Consider the following 24,189-nt stretch of genomic DNA (forward strand, 5'->3'; position numbering starts at 1 on the left):
AAGTATTGCGATGTGAGCTTTAGGTTTTACATATACATATTCGAATAATATATCAGAAATGTTTAAGAAATTCTTAAAATACAATATGAAACGAAAATGTGTATAAAATAATTGTTTAGGTGATATGATTACTTAAGTGATAATATTAAATATTATTTTTTAATCTGCATTCAACATTTTCTCATTCGATACATCGATAAAAGTTGAAGATGTATAGATCGAACTTAAGTGACAGAATATAAATACATATGCGTCTATTCCTTGTTCGATTACTATTTTTGTGGCAGGTTTGCTATAAAAGATTGTCTTGCAATGAATAATGAATTCGTTCAAAAAATTCGATCAATGATTATTTTTTCTTTTTATCAAGCATACAGCTTGTAGCGTATTTTATGGTAGTAATGTCAATGTATGAGACGAATTGGAGTAACAAAAAACATCAAATTTAGTATTTATAATAAATATATATTTATTGTTAAACAGGTTGGTATTTCATTTAAATTCATTGTATTATTTTAATTAAATAAGTTTGATCAAACTATAATGTTTACACAGAAATTTTTAGGATGATAATTCGAAGAGTTATAGCGTTGCATACTATCCTGTTACTGTTTAATTTTTACAATGTTATTGCCTTGAAAACAGTATCATTTTCTTCTATTGTTATTGATGCTGAATACGGAAAAGAATATAAATTTGCAGTAAATAAAACCATTGAATATATCTTTTTATATTATACTAACAATGTAAGTACATATTATACTTTTATTATTAGGCTATTATTATTTCACTCAGTTTCTTATTTATGAAGTGATACTTTGTGATTCAGGTGACATGGACAGAAGCTGCTAGGATAGATGTTGAAAGCAATGCTACTCATGATTTACCTCTTATAGTAGTTGCGCGTCAGAAAAGAGGAATTTTATCATGGCAAATTCCTCTTGTAGTAAATAGCATGTATTTTAATAAACAATTCTACAACAAGACTAGTCGAACTCTGTGTTCTACAAAATATTACAGTAGTGAGCCAGATGATGAGGAAGAATTTGTTACTGTTAGCATATCTACTAGTAGTTACAAGAATATTTCATTTGGACTTAACATGACAGAGGATTCACATTTTTATTTGAGGCAAGTTAACATATTAAATTATACAGATACAAAAAATGGTAAAAGATTTTAATTATTGATTTATATTTGTTTGTACAGTCCAGGAGAGAAGAGGTCAGTTGAAATTTCTCCTTCTGAACCTATTTATTATGGCTATACCTTTCCAGGACAAACAGAAAGTTCCTCAGTGATCGTCCATGTTGAATCTGATAATGATATCTGTATGACAGTATCAATACAAAATACATCAGTAAGTTCATTGCAGTATAACTTACTGTCTATATATTATTGCAGAGATATTAAACATTTGTTTTCCTCAGTGTCCTGTATTTGACTTAGAAAGAGACATTGAATTTGCTGGTTACTGGCAAACTGTAAGTCGACAAGGTGGTATAACTGTTCCAGTAGGTAGCTTCCTCATTATCAAAAACAAAAAATAGATTTTCATAAAAGAAAAAAAAATGAACTCAAATTACAATTTTTTAGAAAGAAGAATATCCATTGGGTTTTTTCATTGTACTTGTAGTGAAAAGCGATGATACTGATTGCGCTGGGATACCAAGTATAACTTCTACACGAAACAAAAAGGTGGTACTAAGTGTAAATGCCAGTATTACCAAACAGGATTATATCATTGCATCAGCAATAATAGTAACTGTTACCTTTAGCTTTTGCTTAGTGTATGTCATCAGTGTAGTGGTATCTAGAATTAAATTAGGCAGAAAGCTTAATCAGGATTTACTGAATAATCAAGAATCTGAGAACACTGATGAACCCATACAGAGTCCTTCAACGATAGAGGAGGTAAACTAAAACATCTAATAAGATTGAAATATATAATAAAAATAATATATAAATCGTCGTTTTAGACAGGACCAAATAGGTCAGTATCTATAGACGAAGATTCTTCCTTAGACGAAGATGACATTGATCTAATGCAAGATGCTCTCTCGGATAAAGAAGTGATACGAACGAAACTTGTACTTTCGGTTTGCGATTTGGCTCGCAAAGATCCAAACATTCTCAGACATAAATCCCGATTATATTTATACTATCTAATAACCGTTGCCATATTTTATACTTTGCCAGTAGTGCAACTAGTGATAACGTATCAACACGTGCTTCACGTTACTGGAAATCAGGACATGTGTTATTACAATTTCCTCTGTGCACATCCATTTGGACTACTGTCCGATTCCAATCATGTATTCTCAAATTTTGGCTACGTCATGTTGGGTTTCCTATTTATGTTCATAACGTACTCTCGAGAACAGAATGAATTTGCCAGAGAAAGGAATAAATGCTACGGTATACCACAACATTATGGATTATTTTATGCAATGGGTACTGCACTCATCATGGAAGGAGTACTTTCTGGAAGTTATCACGTGTGTCCGAATCGAAGCAATTTTCAATTCGGTATAACTAAAATCGTTTTATGCTGGAATTTTTCATATCATTAATACTATCAACCCTATTGACTACGTTCTTCTTTTTAGATACCAGTTTTATGTACATTATAGCAGTACTTTGTATGATTAAAATTTATCAAACGCGTCATCCGGATATAAATGCCAGAGCACCGGTTACGTTTGGCATTTTAGCGTTCATCATTTTTGTTGGACTAATAGGAGTCTTAAATGGTGCAACTTATTTTTGGATTATGTTTTCGATCGCGCATTTATCAGTTTGCTTCTTTCTCACGGTGCAAATTTATTATATGGGGCGATGGAAATTTAGAGGTGTCTTTACGAGGATAATACAGGTGATTTTACGAATTCAGTGTGTTCGTTTAGATAATCCTATTTGTATTTACCATCGACAGAATTGGTCTTGATCGTTGAATTTTATTTTTTAGTTCTGTAGATACCACGCTCATGCAGGAATGAGTCATATATTTCGTCCTTTATATATAGGACGATTTATAATGCTTGTCATAGCGAATTTATGTAATGTTGGACTGGCAGTATTTGGAAATATAACTCATCAAAAAAATTTTGCGACATTTGTATTAGCTATATTGATGTCTAATTTAATTTTGTATACTCTATTTTATATTATAATGAAGGTACGTATAAATGCATGGACTAACAGCTTTAGATGTTAGAAATTAATCGGTTTGTTAATATTTCAGATCTGTCATAAAGAACGCATCCTTCTACAACCATTAATTTATATTGTCCTATCAATTATGTTCTGGGCTGCTGCTTTATACTTTTTTATAAACAAAACCATATCGTGGGCGCTTACTCCAGCTCAATCTCGCCTTTATAATAGACCCTGCGAGTTTCTGAACTTTTTTGATAGTCATGACATTTGGCATTTTTTGTCTGCCCTGGCAATGTTTTTCTCCTTTATGGTGCTCCTTACTCTAGACGACGATCTGATTGATGTACATCGAAGCCAAATACCAGTCTTTTAAATATAATGGACAAACGGAGGGTATATTCATAGTTTTCTTTCACTTTTTTTTTAAATCTTTTTTATGACATGAATTTTACATAATATACATCTTGATATTCATGAATTAAAAATAGTATAAAATATACATATGTATATATAAAGATCATATAATAACTATTATTAAACGCCTTATGTCCATTGAACATTCAGATTCATAACATTTCTCTCTTATTTATCCCGTTCATTTAATCTATTCTTATAATATTTTTAGTTTCGAAAGAATTAAAGGAATTTTGATATCTCGTATTACAATTAAGAAAATAGCACTTAATACTTTAAAAGACTTACCTATCGATTCATTAATCGACATAATGGAAACATATATGGCGTTTTATTAGCGATAACAGTTGTTCGGTAAAATTAAATACAACGAACAAACTGATCTTTCTTTCTTCTAAAAATAAATATATATATGTATACGTATACACATACATATATATTTAATATGATTTCTATTTTCATGAATACACTTATCATAAACAATCGGCATACTTGGCCACGGTTTTAGGATACGGCAGTGATACTGTTCGACACTCAATAGCATCACCGTTGTTTTGAAATCTTACTAACAATAAGACCACGCGTTCATTTACTTCCTATCTGCAACGTTAACGCTATTCAATAGAAGCAATGATTAACTCTGCCAAAAAATTATGCTAATCCCGTAAGAATTTACTATTAACAAGATGAAATAACGAGTGTCTGTACAATTACTTCTAACGGAGTTACATACACCAGGTACGTAGAGATAATCTTATAGTTTCTTCATTTTTTTAGAATTATTAGGACGATGCACTCGAGTCATTGTGGTGTTCTTGAGTAGTAGTCGTATCTAATTGCGACAAAGTTCTTTGCAGCTCTGCTCGTTCCGCCGGTTGTAATCTGTGTGCAATTTCCAGAACTGCTATTAGTCTCATTTCTGGACACGCTTCGAGGGCCTCTTTCACTCGAGAAACGACTGCATCTTGTTTTACGCAGGTTATGTTACGCGAAACAACACTGTTCGGGTCCTTTTGCTGACTCTCTAACCAATTCGTCGCGCATTCGTCTTGGTCCCACAAGTAAGACTCTGTGGGGCCTTTGTCTTCGATGAACCACCTCCTCAACATTGCACCAATTTGCCTCACGTCGATAGATGGTTGGGTCGAAAGGATCTCGTCCTTTACACGATCCTCTAAAATACGCCTTTTCAATCGCCAGTAGAGCAACTTTCGCGCCTTTCGCCATGGGATAATGTCGTGAATTGTGTTCTTCTCGAACATTCTGCCTGGAGTGTCATGGAGCTCCGCGAAGTGTACCGCGACTTGGTGATACATGGGTCCCAAATCGTGCTCTCTCTTGCGTATTTGAGCTTCAATTTCAGTTCGTTCCTCTGTCGTATTTACAGTGGCCAATTTTTCCTAAAATAACAGTAGAGTTGTAACGAGGATAGGTAGAACGTACTTTAGGAATTGCTGAGAAAACACTTACTTTGAGCTTTTGAATCACACCATCGACTCTATGCATAGTTTTAAGTATGTCTTTCATCCTGAACTTAATTTCTACCATTCCTTCGGGTTCTAGAACTCCTGCTTTGCTTGTATTATCAGCAAACATTTCCATGTAACGAGGATTGATAGTTGGATCGACCACCGCCCAGGCACCACCTCTTAATTCTCCGTATGGTGGAATATATACGAATATTGGCCTCGTGTACTCTCTCAGCCCATCCACAATATAGGCACCGAATTTCATAACCTGCTCGTACATATCTATAAAAAAGAAATATGTAATAATTAGCAGAAATTCTTACCATTAAATGCGTTTATTATGGTATAAGCTGGCTACTGAGAATTAACTAAATACCTTTCATTCCACCAGAAAATCCTCTCCAATTGGCGAAGATAAATAATGGTAGCTCTTCTTTTCCAAAGTCTTTAATCGCCTGAGCGGTTTTGTACGAACTGTCAGGGTACCACACTTGCCCTGCCTGAGATATCGTTTTAGCCTCCGAATCCAAATTCGCAGGATCTGCAGGTAAATGCAATTCAACGGACCTTGTCTCTACTGCAATAATACCACATGGAATTCCACCTAGTCTGGCTCGTCCAGTTACCACAGTCTGAGCCCAAGCTCTCATTATCTCCTGCAAATGATATTAAAAAGAGAATATTTTAAAGAACAGATACAAACATAATGATAGTAATAACAACAGAACCGTACATGCCAGGAGCCACGGTCAAAGAATCCACTCTCCCAGACGTTGGTTCCATTTTGTAGCTGTCTACCCTCCAACATCCACCTTGGATCATAGGCTGTCTTTGTAGGGACATAAGTAATTTCTCTGTCTATTGGATCAGGGAGTGGGGATGGTAATATAGGAAGTGGTGCTCCTTTATATTTGGGGTAATAACTTAGCCACATCAGAGCAGTCGCAACACCGTCCACGTCTCTGGCATCAGTTGCATGTGAGACACCATTGTTATGCATAATTTGTATACCACCTAGTTGATTGTTACTGGCGTACACTTCACGACCTAATACAGCATTCAACGCTCTGTATCCAGTCAGAATAATATGCGAGTTTTCTATTTGGATAACCCTCTGCCCGAGACGCAGCAGGTAAGCTCCGATACCAATGGCTCGACAGGATACAATAGAAATAGTGACAATTTCATCGTAAGCTCTGGACGTTTCGCCAGCGATCATTCCAGCGTATTTCAAATTCTCTACACCAAGACCATCGTCTTTACCGATGATGTCTGTAAGTCTATATCGAGATTCTCCTCGATCTTCGATCAACGAAGCCTTTACTGAATTCAGCGATGCTAGACGTGCATAATCGTCTGGGGTTAGGTATATATACTTAAAGCCTTTTCCTGGGTCGTTTTCATCCTCCCAGGCAATTCTGAACACACTTTTGACTTCTTCTGCTAGTCCAATACGAGCACCAGAATTCGCAGCGAAGTAGATTCTAGGGATCCCAAGCTGTCTAGCTCTCTCAGACGCTCTACAGAACACTAAGTCCTCTCGCGGACCAAAGGAACCAATTAAATATGTTAGATCATTAGCAATTAATATAACGTCTCGGCCACTGTCTGGGTATTCTGGCGTGTAGAGTCTCAACCTCCAAGCAACCATACCGACATCATTCTCACCAGGAAGACGCTTCTGCTCCACCAAGTTTTCACCTTCTAACACTAACTCGACACAGTCCATTACAGGATTAGGAATCTTTATTTCAGAATTCGGCCTTTCTTCTATGTACTTAGTCCATAACTTCTCTGTTTGTTGCCTAAATATATCTGGCAGATCATAAACGTAAGTTGTGCCAGCGCTTTGAGCTTGAAAACGCTTTGCCTGAAGATAATCTTTGGTTAAGTAAGGAGTGGAGATTCGCAGACCGTGCATAGGTCCAGGTCTCCAAGTACTTCCAGCTGTAGACGAAGGAATAGATTCGAAGCGAATGATACCCGTCTTTGGATCTGTCGCTTCTGTGTAAAGATGCAAATCTGTACTGTATCCGCTATCATTCGCGATGCACAGACGTATGGTAGATGTTGGCTTTCCTGGAGCTGGACGAATTGTCATTTTTATTTCAGCCTGGCGTACTCTTAGCTTCCATAACCTTGGACCATATCTGAGCACCATACTGGTCACACTTTCCTCTAGCCTCACTGGTTCCATGATGACCGTGGGCACGAAATTAAGGAAGATGTGATTGGATTCTGTACGCTTTGCAAGTGGATGAGAAAATGCGACTTCTAATTCATCCATAGCCTCCAGGAGAACACGCTCGCCTTCGTTGTGAAGATAATCGAAGCTAGCTTCTTTAGTAATGAGATCTGAGTGCCTGATAATTGAACGAATGAAGAAACGATAATCGGTAACTTGTTGTCCTTCGGCGACTTTAGCTTTGCCAAGATAGAGATGCATTTTCTGATTCGAAGTAGGCAGGGCTTCCAAGTCGTAGGTTTTCATTCTATTTAATTCTAATTGGAAAGCACAGGCAGGTTCAAGGTGTCGATAAATCTTGTCCTCTATGAAACCATCCCTCTGACGGAACGTGAAGAATTTCGGGAACTGTCTCTTCTTCAGAGCAGCAAATGTGACTCTTCTGATGCCCCTTGAAATTAATTCTTCTTTATTTGTAGCGCACCAATCGCCAAATAACTTTGCCATGATGATATCATCATGATTCTCTATCTCTTGGACGGCAATGCTTAAAATGTGAACAGGCTCTGTGGGTCGCTCGCCCATTTCCACTGTTCCACTAGGTTCTGCAGTACTTATAGATACGTTTATGGACGTACTGTGTCTTGACTCGCTTCCGACTGCATCAACCGCCTCCAAAACTTTAGCAGAAATTGAACTAGGTGAAGACAGATCCTCCAGAAGATCGAGCACCTCGTCTGAATATCGAACGAATTGATCCATGTCTTGGAAGGCTGCCATAGCCCCAATCCTATGATTAACTGGATATTGACTTTCTCGATTGGGATGGTTGTTAGGTAACAGGAATTGGAAATGCACCAATGGAACTTCACCTGACAATTCTAAGTGTTGCAGGCAGGTCAGTTCATAACTAATATAAGCTCTTCGTACATAAACCTCTAAAGCGGCATTGCAAACCGCGCGATTGGAATGATAGAAAAAGTCGTGCAGAATATCGAAGATAGACGTCTCAGAGAGGATCAGCTTCTGCAAATTCTCAGGATGGAAATCGTGGCCGTACATATCCACCGCTGACAAAAATATAGATTCCATTTGATTGTGTCTTAGCTCGTAAGCAGGCTGATGCGCAGCAATCAAGACTTGTCTAGCGCGCAGTGCCACGCGACTGTGTTCTGTGCGATTCAAACTAGTTAGCTCTGTCAATGTACTCGATAGTTCATCTGTGAGGCCAGGCTCGTTCGCCCAAAGATGATCTATCAACATAGTGACTAAAACATTTTTCTTCGTAACCTGATTATGACTGAAGATTATTGCTGTGACCGCAGCTACGTCGTCTTTGTGCTGCTCTATCAAGGCTGAGACGCATTTGTCGTAGTGACCCTGTTGGAACTGACTCTCGACGGTGTAATACTGTCGAAGAAGTTCGTGAACGGCGGTCTTCATCCTGCCACGTGTTCCGTTTCTATACCTTTGCACTAATTGGACTATGGATTGCGTGGTTAAGAAGAAGACGTCTCGTTCAGAACGCTTCGAAAGAGTTGCTGCGTGGCCATCGATCACGGCAGCAATTTGCTGGCTAGGGAACTGAGCTAAAACGGAGGTTATATTCCTCTCGTAAAGGGACATCAGCTTTCTTATTTTCTTCTCCACAGAAATTGGAATTCTTCCAGATATCGTTGCGATCACCTCCTGAAGTTCAAGCAGAGGTAGACTAGGATCACGAAGGGAGTTCATGAACTTCTCGATGAGCTCTCGTATTCGAGGCAAATGATAAGGATCTGGTAGACAGTATCCTGCGAGAATGTTCTCCAAAGCGGTTCGATATTTAGCGTGAAGATGATTCAGCTTCTCAGAAACAGCTGGTGCTGCTGTTTCTGGGAATTGCCCAGTGTATTCTTGAGCTTTGGTTACCAAACTTGGATCGTCCAGCTCCAAATGGGCAATCAAAGCACCAGCCTCGAGAATAGCACCTGGTCTCTTAACGTAGAAAACACTGCCACTTTCGCTTGCTGTTACTGTCATCACCATCTTCATGACTTCGATTTCTGCATAGGCTTGTCCAGCTTCGACATGACCGCCATCCTCGACTAGAAAGTTAATTAGCTTTCCAGCTGACGGTGATCTCAGCAAAGAAGGATCGTTATCTTTCTCGAATATACACGTCTGATTTCCTATAATAATTCTATAACGATCAACTTCTTCTCTCATGTAGGTTGTGAAACTGGCACCATCCAAAGAGAGTAGCAAACCTCCGTCCGATAAACTATGCACCTCAACTTCTTTGTAGGAACCATTCATAACTAGGAAATAGCTGTTAGGACCAGATTTAGCTGCTTGTAGCTTGTATTTATATCCATCATTGATAAGTTCAACCTGAAAGCAAGTTTATTTTCAAGCTTCAAGTGATAACGTAACATTTCAATACCGAATAACTAAATGCAAGTCAACTTACGTCAATAATATTGTCTAAATCATTGCTAGCTTGTATTTGTCCTTTCTCCATCGCTGTTTGGAATCCAGTAAAGGCAGCAGTGATAGTTCTATCAGCAATATGAAGTGCACCACAGGTTACCGCCAGCAGCACGTCTGGTTTGTCACTTCTGACACGTTCAGCAATTAATAAATCAAGCCAGGCGGTGTCAATATTGTTTTGCTGGAAGGAGTCAGTTTCCAATAATGTAATCAGGTATTCGACGGTGGTTCTGAAATCACCCCTGATGCTCAACTCTTTCAGAGCTATAACCAAGTTCTCCCTAGCCTGATAACGATCCTCGCCCCAGGAGAAACAGTGACCGAATTGCGAGTCTGCGAACTCGTGGAGACCGCCAGAAGCTCCTACCGAGAAGTAACCCCAGACGTTCTTCGAAGATCGGAAGTTCAGCTCTTGCACAGTACCAGAACTTGGCTTGAAACCTGAGAATCCAAAGTTTTTAATTTCGTAATTGAATATGTGTACCTAAAATAACCTGAAAAGATTTTCTCTTTATTTAAGAGAAATCCCCACCTTCGTCAGGATTTTCACTAGTTATTCTCGCTGCAATCACGTGACCCCATGGCTGAGGTTTATGCCGTGGTTGATCAAAATCGATGATACTGTCGCCCCATGGGCTTTCTCCGTAAAGAAGACGAATGTCCTTAATGTGATGAAGCGGTAATCCCATAGCAATCTGAAGCTGAGCTGCTGGCAGATTTACGTCTGATACCATCTCCGTGCAGGGATGCTCTACTTGAAGCCTTGGATTCAACTCCAAGAAGTAATATCGCCCAGATGTGTCGTAAAGGTATTCGACAGTACCTGCGCTGACATAGCCAACCATTTTCGCCAATCTCACAGCGGCCTATCGCAAGGGAACACATACAAACTGATTTACGAAAGGAGTATTAATCTCATATTTATTAAACATGACAGATTTCGTATTTACTTTTTCCATTTCTTCAAAAACTTCCGGCTTGGCGATCACTGCAGGAGCCTCCTCGATGATCTTCTGATGCCTCCTCTGGATGGAGCAATCACGACCGAATAATGATATTGCGTTACCATAATTATCAGCCAATAACTGGACTTCCAAGTGTCGGGCACATTTTGCTAGTTTCATGATGAATATTGGGGATCCAGGTATCTCAGTTTGTACCTGCCTGAGAACAGTTTTTAAGGCTTTTAGTGCAAATGATTGCTAACTCACTGTAATGACTACATTTAACAGAAATTTATCTAAGACACCTTGGGCTTGTTTCAAGGGATTTAGACTCACCTAAACAGTGTTGGTAATTCTTCAGCATTCTCCACTTTCCTGATACCTTTACCACCACCTCCCTCGCTAGCCTTCACCATAATAGGAAAGCCTATTTTGTTGGCCGCTGCTAAGCATTCCTCCGCCGATGAAACACAGCCTTTCTTAAAAAGTTCAGAAGAAATTTTGATCTTCTTCCCACTGTACTGAGCTTTCAGTTCTGACCCTGACCAAGGTAGTGTTGGCACGTCTGCCGTTTGAGCTACTATGCTAGAGGCGATTTTGTCTCCAAGGGCCCACATTGCTCTCTCAGATGGTCCTGAAAGGATTTTCACTCTTTAGTCTCTGGTCTTATTCGAAATCAAACATTAATAGAGACATCGCAGTTCAACAAAAAATATTTAAAACTTCGACTGCCTTTATGGCACAGAGATAAAATACTCATAAAAGATCAAGCTTTGATTCTCTGTTAAATTGCTATTCTCATACACTTTGCTCCAGCTACTTTCATCTCTCGATCCTTTTCCATTTTACTTATTCCATAGAATTCTTGTACTTTCATTTTCCAGTTTATTATCAATATCTCATTTTATTATCGTACCGATGAAGCAGATATTATTCTTGTGAAGCAGCTCCGGTAATTTTGGATTTTCGGACGCGTGTCCCCATCCAGCCCACACAGCTTGAACCTGGGTGCGAATAGCAATGTCAACGATCAGCTCCACGTTAGCATAGTTGTTGTTATTCGTCCCGCCAGGAACAGGGACGTACTGATCTGCCATTTTTATGTACTCTGCATTCGCCTTCAAGTCTTCTGGCGTGACCATCACGACGAAACGAACAGCGCGTTCGTTTTTGAACATCTCGTAGGACCAGCGACGAATCGAACGCATACATTTTACTGCTGCTATTCCGTTGTTGGCGATGAGGACCTGGAAATAAAGCAAAGTTTATTAATTACAGATACTTGTAGAAATTCATGTTGGAGAAATGGAATTTAAATGAAAAAATTCTTTTTCAAGCAGCTTATTTAATCTAAGAAAAACTGACAAAGATTGAAACAGTGAACAGTTTGCATTGTGAATACGAATTTAATTATTTGCAAAAATTCTGAAAATGTTAATATAAATATTTGGTTAAAGGATGTTGGGAGTGCTACAGCAAATCTACGATTCAAGGTCACTGAAGGTCAGTTATGAAGCCTTGGCCGGTTAATGTCTGTTGCGAAACAGAACGGCGAATGTCTCGCCAACACGTTCAGGCGGGAAGGCACTTATGCGACGTTGAATGACCTCCTTTCGTGGGTGTTTCATACGTTTTAGGAAAGCATGAGGATGTTACCAAAAGAGATTTCATTTCAGATTTCACGGAATGATCATTTTTCTTCATAATACTAGATTTCTATCGTATTAATGCGAAGCATTTCATATCGTAAGATTATGCGTTGCCTCATAGACCTTCGCTAATCATACACAGGACGTCGTTTCAATTTTCTGATCTTACTCAGTTGCGTAAAAAAGAATGATGAAAAATGACTGAAGGATATATATCCATAGTAGCGATATATCCATAAAAAGAAAATGAAAGGACATCTGTGTTATCATAGGAAGATTCCGAAATGCGCGATTCAAAGTTTTTTATATCCCTAGTATAATAAGATATGCGCGTTCTGACGTCAGAGAAAAATGAACATCACAACTAATGATAGTTACATATGCATTATAAATAGTATTGAGAATTTCGAAAGAGTCAAAACTTGCTCGTAAAAATTATTACAGAAAAATTTCGAATTGATTAAGAGTAAATTTCTGTTTTTTCTCTTTTTGGGTGCAACTTTCTGTCAAAAGTGAAATAGTAGTGTAAAGTCCATTCTCTTAAATTTTATTCCAGTAATATTTCTTTTACTTTACCTTATTGATGACCTTAGTGCCGCCGAAACGATGAACAAATTCCTCAGGTGTGGCAACCGTGAAGTCTTTTTCGTAGAGCCGACTCTGCGTTTGGATCATCACCGTGCCCTGCGACATGCTGGGCCTACGAAATCAAATTAAATCAAAATTAATCACTTTAACTTGTACCCATGGTAGCTTGAGGAATTCAAACAAACCTATGACCACAGTCTGTGATCAAACGCTCATCATCTACTAATTACAATTATTCTATATTTTTCTAATCTACCTATACAATTTCGTAACAACAAAGGTTCAAAAATAAAACTGCAATGGCATTAAAAATTAAGAGGCATATTAATCAGGTATTATTAGGCAAATTGTATAACTTATTTTTTAAGTTAAAGAGTAGTTAAAAATTGATCCAAAGGCAGTATGTTCTCGAGGAAAACGGGACCATTCGTTTTCCTACATTTTTCAAGGCGATTCTTGTCATCCATTAGTAGGGACCACGTGAATGACAGCGGAGAAAGTATACGGGCCGTTAATTTAAGCACCTCACGCAATGCCATGCCTACAACTTCGTAACGCTTTCTGAACCTTCTACGTCTCTTGCCTAAATATGTTTTTCTTGTTCCTTCATAAGGCATTTCCTTGCCTCGATTGAAGCCCGCATAACTGTAATTCGGTCTGTCGACACTGGAATTCGGATAAGCTCATTCACACTGGTTTGAATTTCTTTCATTCTTACATTCCTCGCTCCTTCGTTCGGTTACACAATCTCAAGAAGGCTCCAACACTTGAATACCTGCTTCGAAATAATAAAATACGATGCCAGAATTCGATTTCAATGACAAGTCCCTCGTGAACGCTAGTCAGTGCCTTTACCCAAGATATATGAATATTCAGATGGAGAAGTTGCGCAATCGTACGTTCTATGTTTAAGCAGCCAACGCTCAGATTTGTTTTCTTTTCCTATTTATTGTCTGGACTATGTTATCACAACATTTTAAACATAATCTACTTTGATGAAATTTCTCTGAGGTGTTCGAAGTATTTATTACTGTTGCGTATGCGAGACCTAAACAACCATCAAAACGTAAAGCCAATAGAAAACGAAAAATTGGCCTATGTGCGCGACGTGGATGTTGTTTTCCTTGCTATTCCAGCTTTTAGAATTCCAAGGACACGTGCAGACTCGTACGCGAGTATTAAAAATATCGTACGTCAACGAAATTCAAGAATTACACGCGATTGCTATGAAACCTTGCATGACGCGACGAAAACGCGAAGAATACAAACGAAGCTGCTTGCAAAGAGTTTGCAAGAAAACTTTCTCCCCTCTAAAATGTTATGTTCACTATTTTTATTAAATCTCAAACTGTTTAATTTGTCGATGCTTTGCAGGGGATAATTACACTCACTATTCTCACTTATTGTATTCATCGATATGTATACCTCTAGGACATCTCTTGCTCTTGGGCATCGATAACAAAGACAATTAACGACAACAACACCATTGTGTTTGTAAGGTTCGAGGCAACTAGAGCTCATTGTGGATTGCAAACGTTCGACAAGGCCAGAATACTAAAATGCATTACGTTAGTCCGGAAGTCGAGGGCTGCTGTTCTTTTGGCGGGTTTTCTGGTGTGGACGATCGATCCTCGGACGCTTCCGCGTTCATTTTCGATGAACCAGCCGTCAGGTTGTCCGAGCTCTTCCAAATCGGATCCTTCTCTGTACTTTGAGCCAAGACGAAACGTTTTATGCGTCTCATTCCGCAAACCCCTTCCCAGAGTCTCAAGTACCAAGAAGTCAAGGATATCTTCGAGAGTGTTGCACTATGACGATCAACGCTGATCTAAGGCGAACACTTGTTGCTTTCCTGTTGTTGCCCAACGCGACGAATTTCGTTCTGCTTTCATTTCACGCGTTTCAGCAGGTAAAAGTAGCCTCGACGAATATTTCGGACTTTCCAAATGCTAGCTCCACGATTTTCCTCCAGCAACTTGTTTCCTGCGTCGTGGACGGAGATTATGTTCTTTCTTTTTTCGTGAGTTTTCTTATGTGGTTGCAAGACAGAACGACACGAGGCAGATATTTTTGCTTCTCTTGGTGTGGGATCTGGGAACGAGCTTATAACGAGAAATGCATTTTTGCAGTCAATTTTACTGCTAATTTGTGAAGCTTTTAGGATCCTTTTGAATGTTAGGATATCGATTTTAATTCATATTTTTGCTATTGAAAGAAACTGTTCCTTTCTTTAAAAGTGCAATCAGTATTTATATATATTTTTTTAATGTGACTTAGGTCGTTCTGCCAAGCAACCACAAATATGCAAATAGTTCATCAATGAAGGTTGCACACTTCTATGTCAATGTCAGAACTATACTCGACACACTTTAAATCAAAGACGAGTATCGGTTCACTGGGTGCCTATTTTCTCTGTCGTCCAACAGTTTCCTCAGAACCCAACAGCTTGTGTTCTTCAGAGTTCACTGCCTTGCGCGATCGTTTTACTGGATTACACAAGATCGACAGATATTTTGGACACTTCAAACTTCCTCTTTCGTAAAGGGAACTCCACAACGCTGACTTTTCCTCTTTGCACTTGACACCCCAAGTTCATCCCTGAACATCTTACGCCTCGATTATCTTAGATCTCTTAAAGATCTCATAATCTCTTATCTGAGATGAATGTTGACTCGATCCTCAACTTTGATGCAACTCTTCAAGGTTCACTGTCTGTTGATTTTCTAAGAACCTCAAATATCTCCCGACAACTAATTCCTTCCAGCGACTTCCGCTTTCACTGATCCACTATCACTGCGTCGCGATATGCGTTCAAGTCTCACAAGTGAGATTGATTCAAGGCGCACAGTAGACCAGATCTCTCTGTTGCATTATTCTCTTATTTTGTACACACGTAACTCTACCCACGATTTCTTTTTTCCTCGATTAACCAGTTCCTCATGATCATCGAGAAGCACACTTTTATCTCAAAAAAAGAAAAAAAACCTGTGACGCTCGCGACGATTAACATCGATGAGATTACGTCACTAACAGCTAACAACACCCGACTCCACTTCCTCTGTCCATGCAAATTCTCTGCTTCATTTGATCATGACTACAATCGACTAAGAATACATTGCACACATGCATCACTTTCACAGATATGTACGTGTCTGATTTTCAGAGGTGTCTAGGGTCGTCGGTGATCAGCTGTGGCGCTGATTCCCAGTTTATTTCCCATATTTGAGAGGAATGGAAATCGAGGTACATAGTAGGAAGAACTAAGAACGACGCGGATTGAAAGAAGGCGAGTCGAGTCTTCGACCAGCGGTATTAGAAGACTCGTGGCCACTGACAACTTGTAAGGTGGACGATTCTTTCCATCCGATGTTCCCCTACCTGGTAACGCGTTGCTCAAGGAAGTACACGCGCTTCCACGTGAGAGTGAACGTCCAGCCGAACTCCACGAGTTCTTTCGTGCACGATCTTCATCGAGCGTCGTTTTTGAGCGCTGCCTGAGGATCATCTGATTTCGTAATCGTGGCGATATAGGAAATTTGATCGTTTATGTGTAGGCTCACATGGCTGAGAATTTTGTTGGTTTGTCTGAAGTCTCGTTCAGACTAGTCAGGTTACTTGAATTCAAGTGGCTTAACTGCAAGTGATTTGGGACACTTTGACCAATGTGAACGTTTTATTTTACTTGATTTGGAATATCTCTTCAAGCTTCAGTTGAAGTTGATGTCCTCTTCTTTTTGAAGATTTTTTTCTTTTACTTCGTTTTGATTTAAAAGATAGATTATGTTTATTTTTTTGATAGAGGTGTCTTCTTTGGTAAATATCGTGTGGCTCATTAAACTGTCTTGAGATATGTGACGTGTTTCCTTTTTTAATTCAGACTTTGATTAATCAGGTTTGCATCGTGCGTATAGACTCTGAGAGGATAGTCTTTCATGATTTCCTAACAACTTTTGTGTCAGAACCGACCAAGGGCAATTCAATCATTTTTAAGTTTTTAATAACGTTGATCTTGGTGAATGTGAAGTAATCTCTGACTTTTTTTTATTAAAGTGGCCATGAATGTCTCGGTTTTTAATTATGGGTTTGGTCAAATTAATTTTGAGATAGCAACTTCACGTTGTCTTAACATGTAATTAATATAACGAGAGAAAAAAAATTGTAGGATACATCAGTCAAGTAATTTTAAGTAACTTCAGTTTCTTATCTGTGAATGTTCAGTTTAGGTGCTTGCAAAGTATTTTTTCATGAAAGAAGAAAATAAATTAGTATAACAAAAGTGATACATGGGAAGTGCAAACAAATAAATAGAAACTTAACAGATAAGAGACACGTTAACATTCATGATAAAGTGGAAGTCAAATCAACTGCAATTAAATGAGCAAATGTGTACTGATACTACTGAATACAAATTGTGTTGCAAAATTCATTCAGAATTTTGCACGATATGACTGGAAAAAAAAATTTAATAATATTTGTTACGTGAATATTGATTATTATAATAGTATCACTTTCGGGAACAAATTTTCAGTCGTTCGAGGAAACGATTTCAAACGATCCCTGACCTTGTTTATATTTCGCGGTTCGTTGCCGATTAACGAGTATATAAAGGTCGCGGGCGCCTCAGACCTCTCATTCTATGTCGATCCTTCGACCAAGAAGGACCTCCAGCTACCAGTCTGATCCTTTCTCTCCACTTCCACCATCTTCGTACCCTAGTGAAACAGTTCCCTAGTCACCTACTGATCTGGTCACCTATTTACAGTTTTGTCAACTCACTTCTTTCTTTACTAGCATTTGTATTTAATCATTCTACCTTTTGCCTCATTTCTGGTTTACTAACTTCTGAACTAGTTATAACAGTAAACAAAGTCGCCAGGAAAAAGTAACGTTACATAATTTATGTTACATTTACATAACACAATATTATATAATCTATTAATATTACAAAATTTGGTTATCGGTAGTTGTTACCAAACTGCTTCATCCTGTAATTATTGTCGCCAATAATTTTACATGAATGAATACCGATCTTCATCATTTAAAATTTAAAGCATAGTGATAATACTCCAGTTTTGAATTTATTGCAATCTTCCTACTCAATAACAACCAATTGTTATTCGACTATATATTTTTCATACCTCATATTTTCAGAATAATTTTATCTTTGTTCAGAAGAAAAGAATTATTCTAAATATTATTATAAAATAACAGATTTAAAAATGATTAATATGTAAATCGAAGCAAAAATTTCGTAAGTTGAATATAGATAGGAAAAATTGTCAAGTATAGATTAGTTTTTCAGGTAGAAGATTAATAATGATTCATACTGAGAACGATCGACGCTGCCACAGCGATTAAGTTCCACCGTTTGGTAAACAGTAACTAGTCTAAATAGATAATACTGTTTCGTTTACGCGCTTACATAACAAACACCGTTCCCACTAGTGAACTAGTTTGGAGGAGATGTCTAAATCGTGGGCCACGTCTTATCGTGGATCGTCCCATCGTAAGCGATCGCCTCAAGGCCACTGCTAAAATTTTCCAGAATTCCAATGTGTCGCGCAACTAGACCAGTCGACACGAATCTCCCAATGAGACTGTTTACGTCATTCTTGATTATTCTGTCCATGCAAATGTCAAAAGTCAGGACGTAATGTCTCTGAAAACCGGAAAACAAAGTAAACGCACGTATTTGACATACGCATTAAGTTCGAGTTTTAAATTCCACCTCGAGTTTCCTTCGTGACGATCGGTTCGTGGGTGACTTCACTTAAAAGAAATGCTAAAATTACTCAAATAATTAAATATTTATGTAATATTAGCCAAATGTCTCTTTCTTAGTATTTTAAAATTTCAACATACTCTATTCTATGATACATTTTTCACAATATTCAAGTACTAAAATTCACCAACTGTGTATTGAATTAAATAGATATTTCATTTACTGTACGCTAAAATATTAAAACTATTTAAAAGTTAAGAATAATAGAAATATTTGAATTTTGAACTAGTCGAACACTCGAATACAGAGAAATTCGATAAGTGAAGTCAGCCCTGATTTACAGACATAGGTCACCACTTTCGTCTATAATGACCTGTTTGTTACGTTTCACGAACATAGTGCTCGTGAATATTCAATGACGTTTGATGGAGTCATAAGGTGACCACAGTTTCGAACTCACGTAAGCAAAGATTCTTCGAGATTATAAAAAGTTTTGACTGGTCGTATAGTATTTAAATTTAGCCTGGTATGTTCGACATATAGTCGATTCGATCGTTCTGGCAGTTGGTCCCAGGAAGGAAAATTTTCTGCCACATGGATTAAATAAACAAAATCTGTGAAACTGATATTTAAGTTGGTTAAGGTCGAGCAATTTCATTTTTTCATTCGGCGATATTGGACGACTATAATTATCGCGATCTTAATCTCGCACGTAATACGTCCTCATTAAACAATTAAAAACCACATCGCGTTAAACTGCATTAAACTGAAACTTACACTTTCCTGTAAACTATATTATATGTAGGTCTAGAGAGGTATATTTAATATACTTATAATGGGAACAAAATTAATTGACTCTTGTCAAACTGTTTTCTCCAATCTCCCTAAAACTAATTTTTGGTAGACACTTTTTGATTAATTGAAAAAGATATTAGAGATATTAAAGAATTTTTCTTGATTAACAGTATCTGAGGAATTGAAAGCAAGCTAGATATCGAAAAGATAGTAGATAATCAAAGTTATGAAATTGAACATTATAAAAGTCTTATATTTACTCAAAATTTATTAAACATGCATCTCAGTAAATAACTTTCATTTTACACCTCTTCGTTCAATCCCTGCTGATCATACCTAATCAAATGATCTATAGATCAACTGCATTTGCTGCATCCTCAATAATATCCAATCACCTCAACTAGATTAATCGAATTCACATCGAAGCTTCTCGAAGCTCCCTGCAAAAGCAGCCGCAGAACTGGTTCATTAATGTATAGAATTCAATTAAGTGACAAAATGTCCCAAACAGGTTATCCTGTTTGTGCCTTTAGCAGCCTAACCCCCTCTACCTATCTAACATTCTCTCATTACAATCCATAGAGGACACTCTGTATTCCAGTATCCCCAAAATATTGAATCACCTCAACTTCATTCATCTGAGTAACCTGGCTGACCCAACTGAACCAACCTGACTTTACTTATTTACTTATCAACTGGGCCAGAAATTGCATATACCTATTGTACACGCTCCTTGTACATAGAAATACGTATATACTCCTCTTGTATATACCTATAGTAACAATGACAATACCATAAAATTAGTCACTCATTCCGAGTACCCCTCAGTAACTCGCTATAAAAATAAAATACTGGGAAGGCGGCATCGCGTCAACTCTGCCTGTGCAGAGTCCGCGTACCCTTTGACCATTCAGAGGCTATAAAAGTAATGGGATGAAAAATCACCTGAGCCGCTTGCGGCGCTCGACCAATCCGGGCATGGCGCTCTGCTGCACCTGGACAATGCTGGCATCAATCCCTTCAGTCGGGAAGCTATCCTCCATTTCCTCGGGGTCGTCGAGGTCCCCGACGACGAAGCTTACTGGATTTTCCGACATGGTGGAATCAACGAACTGGCCCCCGTCAATCGTCGATCCTTGATCGGCCAGTTGTCTGTCAACACGGTCGGCGTTACCTTCGAACACAGTCGATGGGGACGTGTGAAGATCAACTGTCTCAGCGAGTCGCTAACGCCTTAGCTCCCCGTGTGTGCACATGTACAAGCGTCAGGGTTCGTCCCCATGGTAAACCGAAACGCGTTCACTCTCCTCGGTGTTAGGGGGCAAAGGGCCACTCGCAAGCTCAGGGTTACTGACATTCGTTCGTGACAAGCTGGACGGTCGTCCCTTCCAGAAGCTAGCGCAGTTAGTGGCGCGAAGCTTATGGTTGAAGTTAATATCGACCGTGGCCCCAGGGTCCCCCTGGTTCGGAGCAGCGCTGTCCACGAGTGGGGCCCCTCAGTCCCCCTCTACGTGCAGGTTATCGTGCCGTTCACATAATGATAGGGCAGTGGAAGCGGGGGACGTCGATCTGTTCGCGTGGACAGCTCTGTTTCAGGAGTATGGCGGACGTCGACTTTCCTTGGGAGTCTTTTCTTTTCTAGGACTAGTGGGTGCATGAAACAGTCGAGTGACCCCTTGATTTTTGCAGTCTCCAACAATTCCAACCATCCAGCACCTGGACCATGCCAAAGCTGCATGCAGTTCCCGAAACCGATCCTAGATAAGTTTCCTTTGGGTCTTCTGGAGCCTAGACTCGAGGCTTTCGGGGGATTTGTTTTGCGTAGATTCCAATCGACGTTTGGAATTCGATAAGCTTGGGAAGAGGGGTAGGTGCATGCAGGTTGAATGATTCTACCATGTACAGGGTGTCCCAGAAGTGGTGGTATAAGCGAAAGGGGGTGATTCTGCATGAGATTATATGGCAGGAGATATACTTCCAATGAGAGCCCAATGAAGCCAACAGAGATAGACCAGAGAAGAAACCAATGAAGGCAACCAGATATATATTTCTGTCTCTTCTCGTCACCATTCTACATGCGTATTACACCCAAGGGGACATAAAAGAGGTGGAGATACACTTTTATACATCTCCATCCTTTTGTCTCAACTTCAGCACACAGCTTTGATGCCTCATATGGTCTTATACATGTATGGATTCCACCAATGCAGGGGCGATCTGTTCCCACACAGAGGAGTGACGAGTTAAAATGTGTTATCGTTTCACAAGTTGTTTATTTATGTAAACACAAAGTGTTATTCACCTGAGGATAGGAATATTCGTATCTTGAAACTGATTATTGTTTTTCGAGTGTCAAGTAGACGTGTACTGTAAATTATCATTGAATAAAGAGGTGTTCCGATGACAACGGAAATGTAAATTGTGGAATTTTTGTTTGTCATCGTTCTACCACTGTTAGTAGTACAAAATGTTCTGATTTATTTTCTGTTTGAGTTTCTACTTTGTGAAAGAAGTTGTAATTGAAGTTCATAATTTTGGAAAAATAGGTTTCATGAAATATTGAGATGATTGCAAAATATTTTCTTGTATTTTCTGGGGATTTAAATTGTATGCAGATGAAGTTGAATTCTTAACATTGCTAAGTAACGTTTAATCGTAACACGCGGCATCAGAGTTGCAACTGCTGCTTATAAATTTCAATGACCCCAACATTACCATGACAAGGTGAACATTACGCAAGAGTTTAGCCATTTCGAATTTATTAGTTCTAACGCTAATTTACATAATTCGACTATGGTACAGTCGTACTTCATTAATAGTATTTTACTCTACTTCAAAAAACCAAAAATTCTATTCCGATTAACACTCGGATCATTTACAATAAAATTCAAGTGCTAATACGGACTCGAATTCTCTCAAAACAAAAAGTTCACTGAAACAACTTATCGATAACAGCTTCATTAAATCCTAATCTCGAGTATGGCTCATACCTCTCCAAAGGTTATCTATCACCAATTGTAACACATTATACACAATTTACAAGCCAACAACATCCCTCATAAACCAACCCGCATGCCAGGACCCGAGCAGGAGACAAACACGAGGAACGACCAATGACAAAGGGCACGAGAAATGGATCCCAGGCCTTCAATCGCCTTCCCGATCAAGTCTCGCGCGTGAAGCACCAAATAGACCCAAGGCGGCGCTCGAGGTCGAAAAGTAACCATTACTCACCTTCAGTCTTTCTAAAACCGTACACCGAGTAAAATGGTCGCGAGAGGACAGCCCGCCACCCCTGGATCAGCTCCGAGCACACGCGTCCAAGTCGAAGGTAGCGCGCTAGACCGATAGAGAAGCCGAGGATGAAGAGGAGCAAGAAGAGGAGCAGAAGAAGCGTCACCGCGGTCACCTTGACTAGCGTGATCAAGACCCCGCAGAAGTTGAGACCAGCGACCCCTTTCCGAGCCCTCCGCGACCCTGGATCGCCGCTTCAGCCCCGATATCTCGCGAGGTCGTGACGACGAATCAGTGGAATATTACACGAACCTTCGAGCCTTGGGACGAAGACACGAGAGCAGTGAAAAAGTGAGCCAAGATAAGGGTTCCCACCACCGAACAGAATCCATTCACTAAATATCTGGGGTGGTACAGTATCGTCTCGTTATAAACTCGCTGTGTTCACTATACCTCGAAACAGTACTGAAACTAGACGTCCTCGTTACACGTTCTCACTCACACCTCCGAGAAGACCATCTGTATCTCCTAATATTCGAAGGAATACATCCCCGAAGCTCAGAGCCACGAGTCTATACCAAGAGAACACTGTACAACCCGCAGGCTCGGGTAATATTCGCCAGCTGACCAAGTGGGACGCTTCAGGGGAACCTGTGGCACCTTATCCCACCGAATGACTAGTAAACTAGCAATGTGTACCGAGGAATATGCCCAGAAGACCTCGAAGCATACCAGATAGGCTCCACCGATCCCTCCACTGTCCTCGATCTTCTCTTCTCCCTGGTTCCCTAGCTTCCGTCGACTCTGAAATTCCCAGAAAGAAGATCGTCTGCTCTGGTAAGTGTCTCGGGCACACCTCGTCCCGCGTGTCCCTCTTTGTTTTTCTCGGCTCTGGGCGCACTGTTTCTGTGTCGCGCGATCGTTTCTGTTCGTCGGATGCGAGGCCGCGCGTGAGCTTAGACGGTCGGGCGACGGCTCCTCATCGTCGTCGCGGCTGAATACGACCAGAGGCACACCAAAGGAGATACGACGACGTACTGGCCGGTCTAGGCCTGCCGCGATATCGCGAGCGCGGTTGGTCCCCGCGTAGAGGAGAGGAAATCGGCGTCGAGCACGACGAAGTCCACGCGGACAGCACGAAAAAACCGGACGGCAGGGTTCAGGGGTCGTCGGGCACCGACGACGATATTCTACGCGCTCGCTGGCTACTGACAACATTTTCGCGCCGCGTTACCGTTCCTTCGATCGCGGACGAATCGGCTGTTTGGGGACACTTCTTTTTTTCGTTTTTCTTTCGTTTCATTCCGAGGGTCTGACGCACGTACGATATCTTTCCAATTGTCGGTATTTATTTCCTTCTTACCTTGGCCGACGACGCTTGACGAGGTTTATTTGGAGCGGAGCGAGGAAAACGAGGGGAGCTCGGTTCAAGTTTCGCGCGGTTTTGGAGTTGCTTGAGGTGCTTGTGGGTCCCTTTCTTGGGTTTCAACATAGACACGTTTTGATACAGGGTTTTAGAAAATTGTGAATTTGGCTTGATTTGTGGATTTGTGGATTT

The 24,189-nt window shown here is 39.7% G+C and overlaps 2 protein-coding genes across 2 annotated transcripts; one reads left to right on the forward strand and one right to left on the reverse strand.

The window, feature by feature from the left end:
* Window positions 1–230: 230 nt before the first annotated feature.
* On the forward strand, window positions 231–3,716 carry LOC143182138 (SID1 transmembrane family member 1). Its single transcript, XM_076382943.1, has 10 exons — window positions 231–483; window positions 566–746; window positions 830–1,131; window positions 1,210–1,360; window positions 1,431–1,514; window positions 1,597–1,914; window positions 1,980–2,529; window positions 2,610–2,875; window positions 2,969–3,178; window positions 3,245–3,716. Exons 2-10 carry the CDS (start codon window positions 567–569, stop codon window positions 3,530–3,532), a joined length of 2,349 nt encoding a protein of 782 aa, XP_076239058.1. The 5' UTR covers window positions 231–483; window position 566; the 3' UTR covers window positions 3,533–3,716.
* Acc (acetyl-CoA carboxylase) lies at window positions 3,705–22,854 on the reverse strand. The gene is made up of 12 exons (XM_076382927.1): window positions 22,632–22,854; window positions 20,343–20,571; window positions 12,869–12,992; window positions 11,560–11,890; window positions 10,980–11,277; window positions 10,650–10,863; window positions 10,232–10,565; window positions 9,680–10,140; window positions 5,776–9,600; window positions 5,419–5,698; window positions 5,044–5,324; window positions 3,705–4,973 (listed from the first exon to the last, which is right to left on the reverse strand). The coding sequence occupies exons 2-12, from the start codon at window positions 20,492–20,494 to the stop codon at window positions 4,356–4,358; spliced, it is 6,918 nt and encodes a 2,305-aa protein (XP_076239042.1). The 5' UTR covers window positions 20,495–20,571; window positions 22,632–22,854; the 3' UTR covers window positions 3,705–4,355.
* Between the last annotated feature and the right edge of the window lie 1,335 nt (window positions 22,855–24,189).

Source organism: Calliopsis andreniformis, chromosome 1, assembly GCF_051401765.1.
Source record: "Calliopsis andreniformis isolate RMS-2024a chromosome 1, iyCalAndr_principal, whole genome shotgun sequence".
In the NCBI taxonomy this organism is placed as follows: Eukaryota; Metazoa; Arthropoda; class Insecta; order Hymenoptera; family Andrenidae; genus Calliopsis; species Calliopsis andreniformis.

Excerpts from the sequence above, each read along its gene's own strand:
- Acc (XM_076382927.1), bottom strand. The coding sequence starts at position 20,494 with ATGTCGGAAAATCCAGTAAGCTTCGTCGTCGGGGACCTCGACGACCCC. Across the intron at positions 10,566-10,649 it reads TTTTTGAAGAAATGGAAAAA|GCCGCTGTGAGATTGGCGAA; the intron begins GTAAATACGAAA and ends CCCTTGCGATAG. Across the intron at positions 10,141-10,231 it reads TAGTGAAAATCCTGACGAAG|GTTTCAAGCCAAGTTCTGGT; the intron begins GTGGGGATTTCT and ends TTGGATTCTCAG.
- LOC143182138 (XM_076382943.1), top strand. The coding sequence starts at position 567 with ATGATAATTCGAAGAGTTATAGCGTTGCATACTATCCTGTTACTGTTT. Across the intron at positions 1,132-1,209 it reads GATTCACATTTTTATTTGAG|TCCAGGAGAGAAGAGGTCAG; the intron begins GCAAGTTAACAT and ends TTGTTTGTACAG. Across the intron at positions 2,530-2,609 it reads TCGAAGCAATTTTCAATTCG|ATACCAGTTTTATGTACATT; the intron begins GTATAACTAAAA and ends TCTTCTTTTTAG.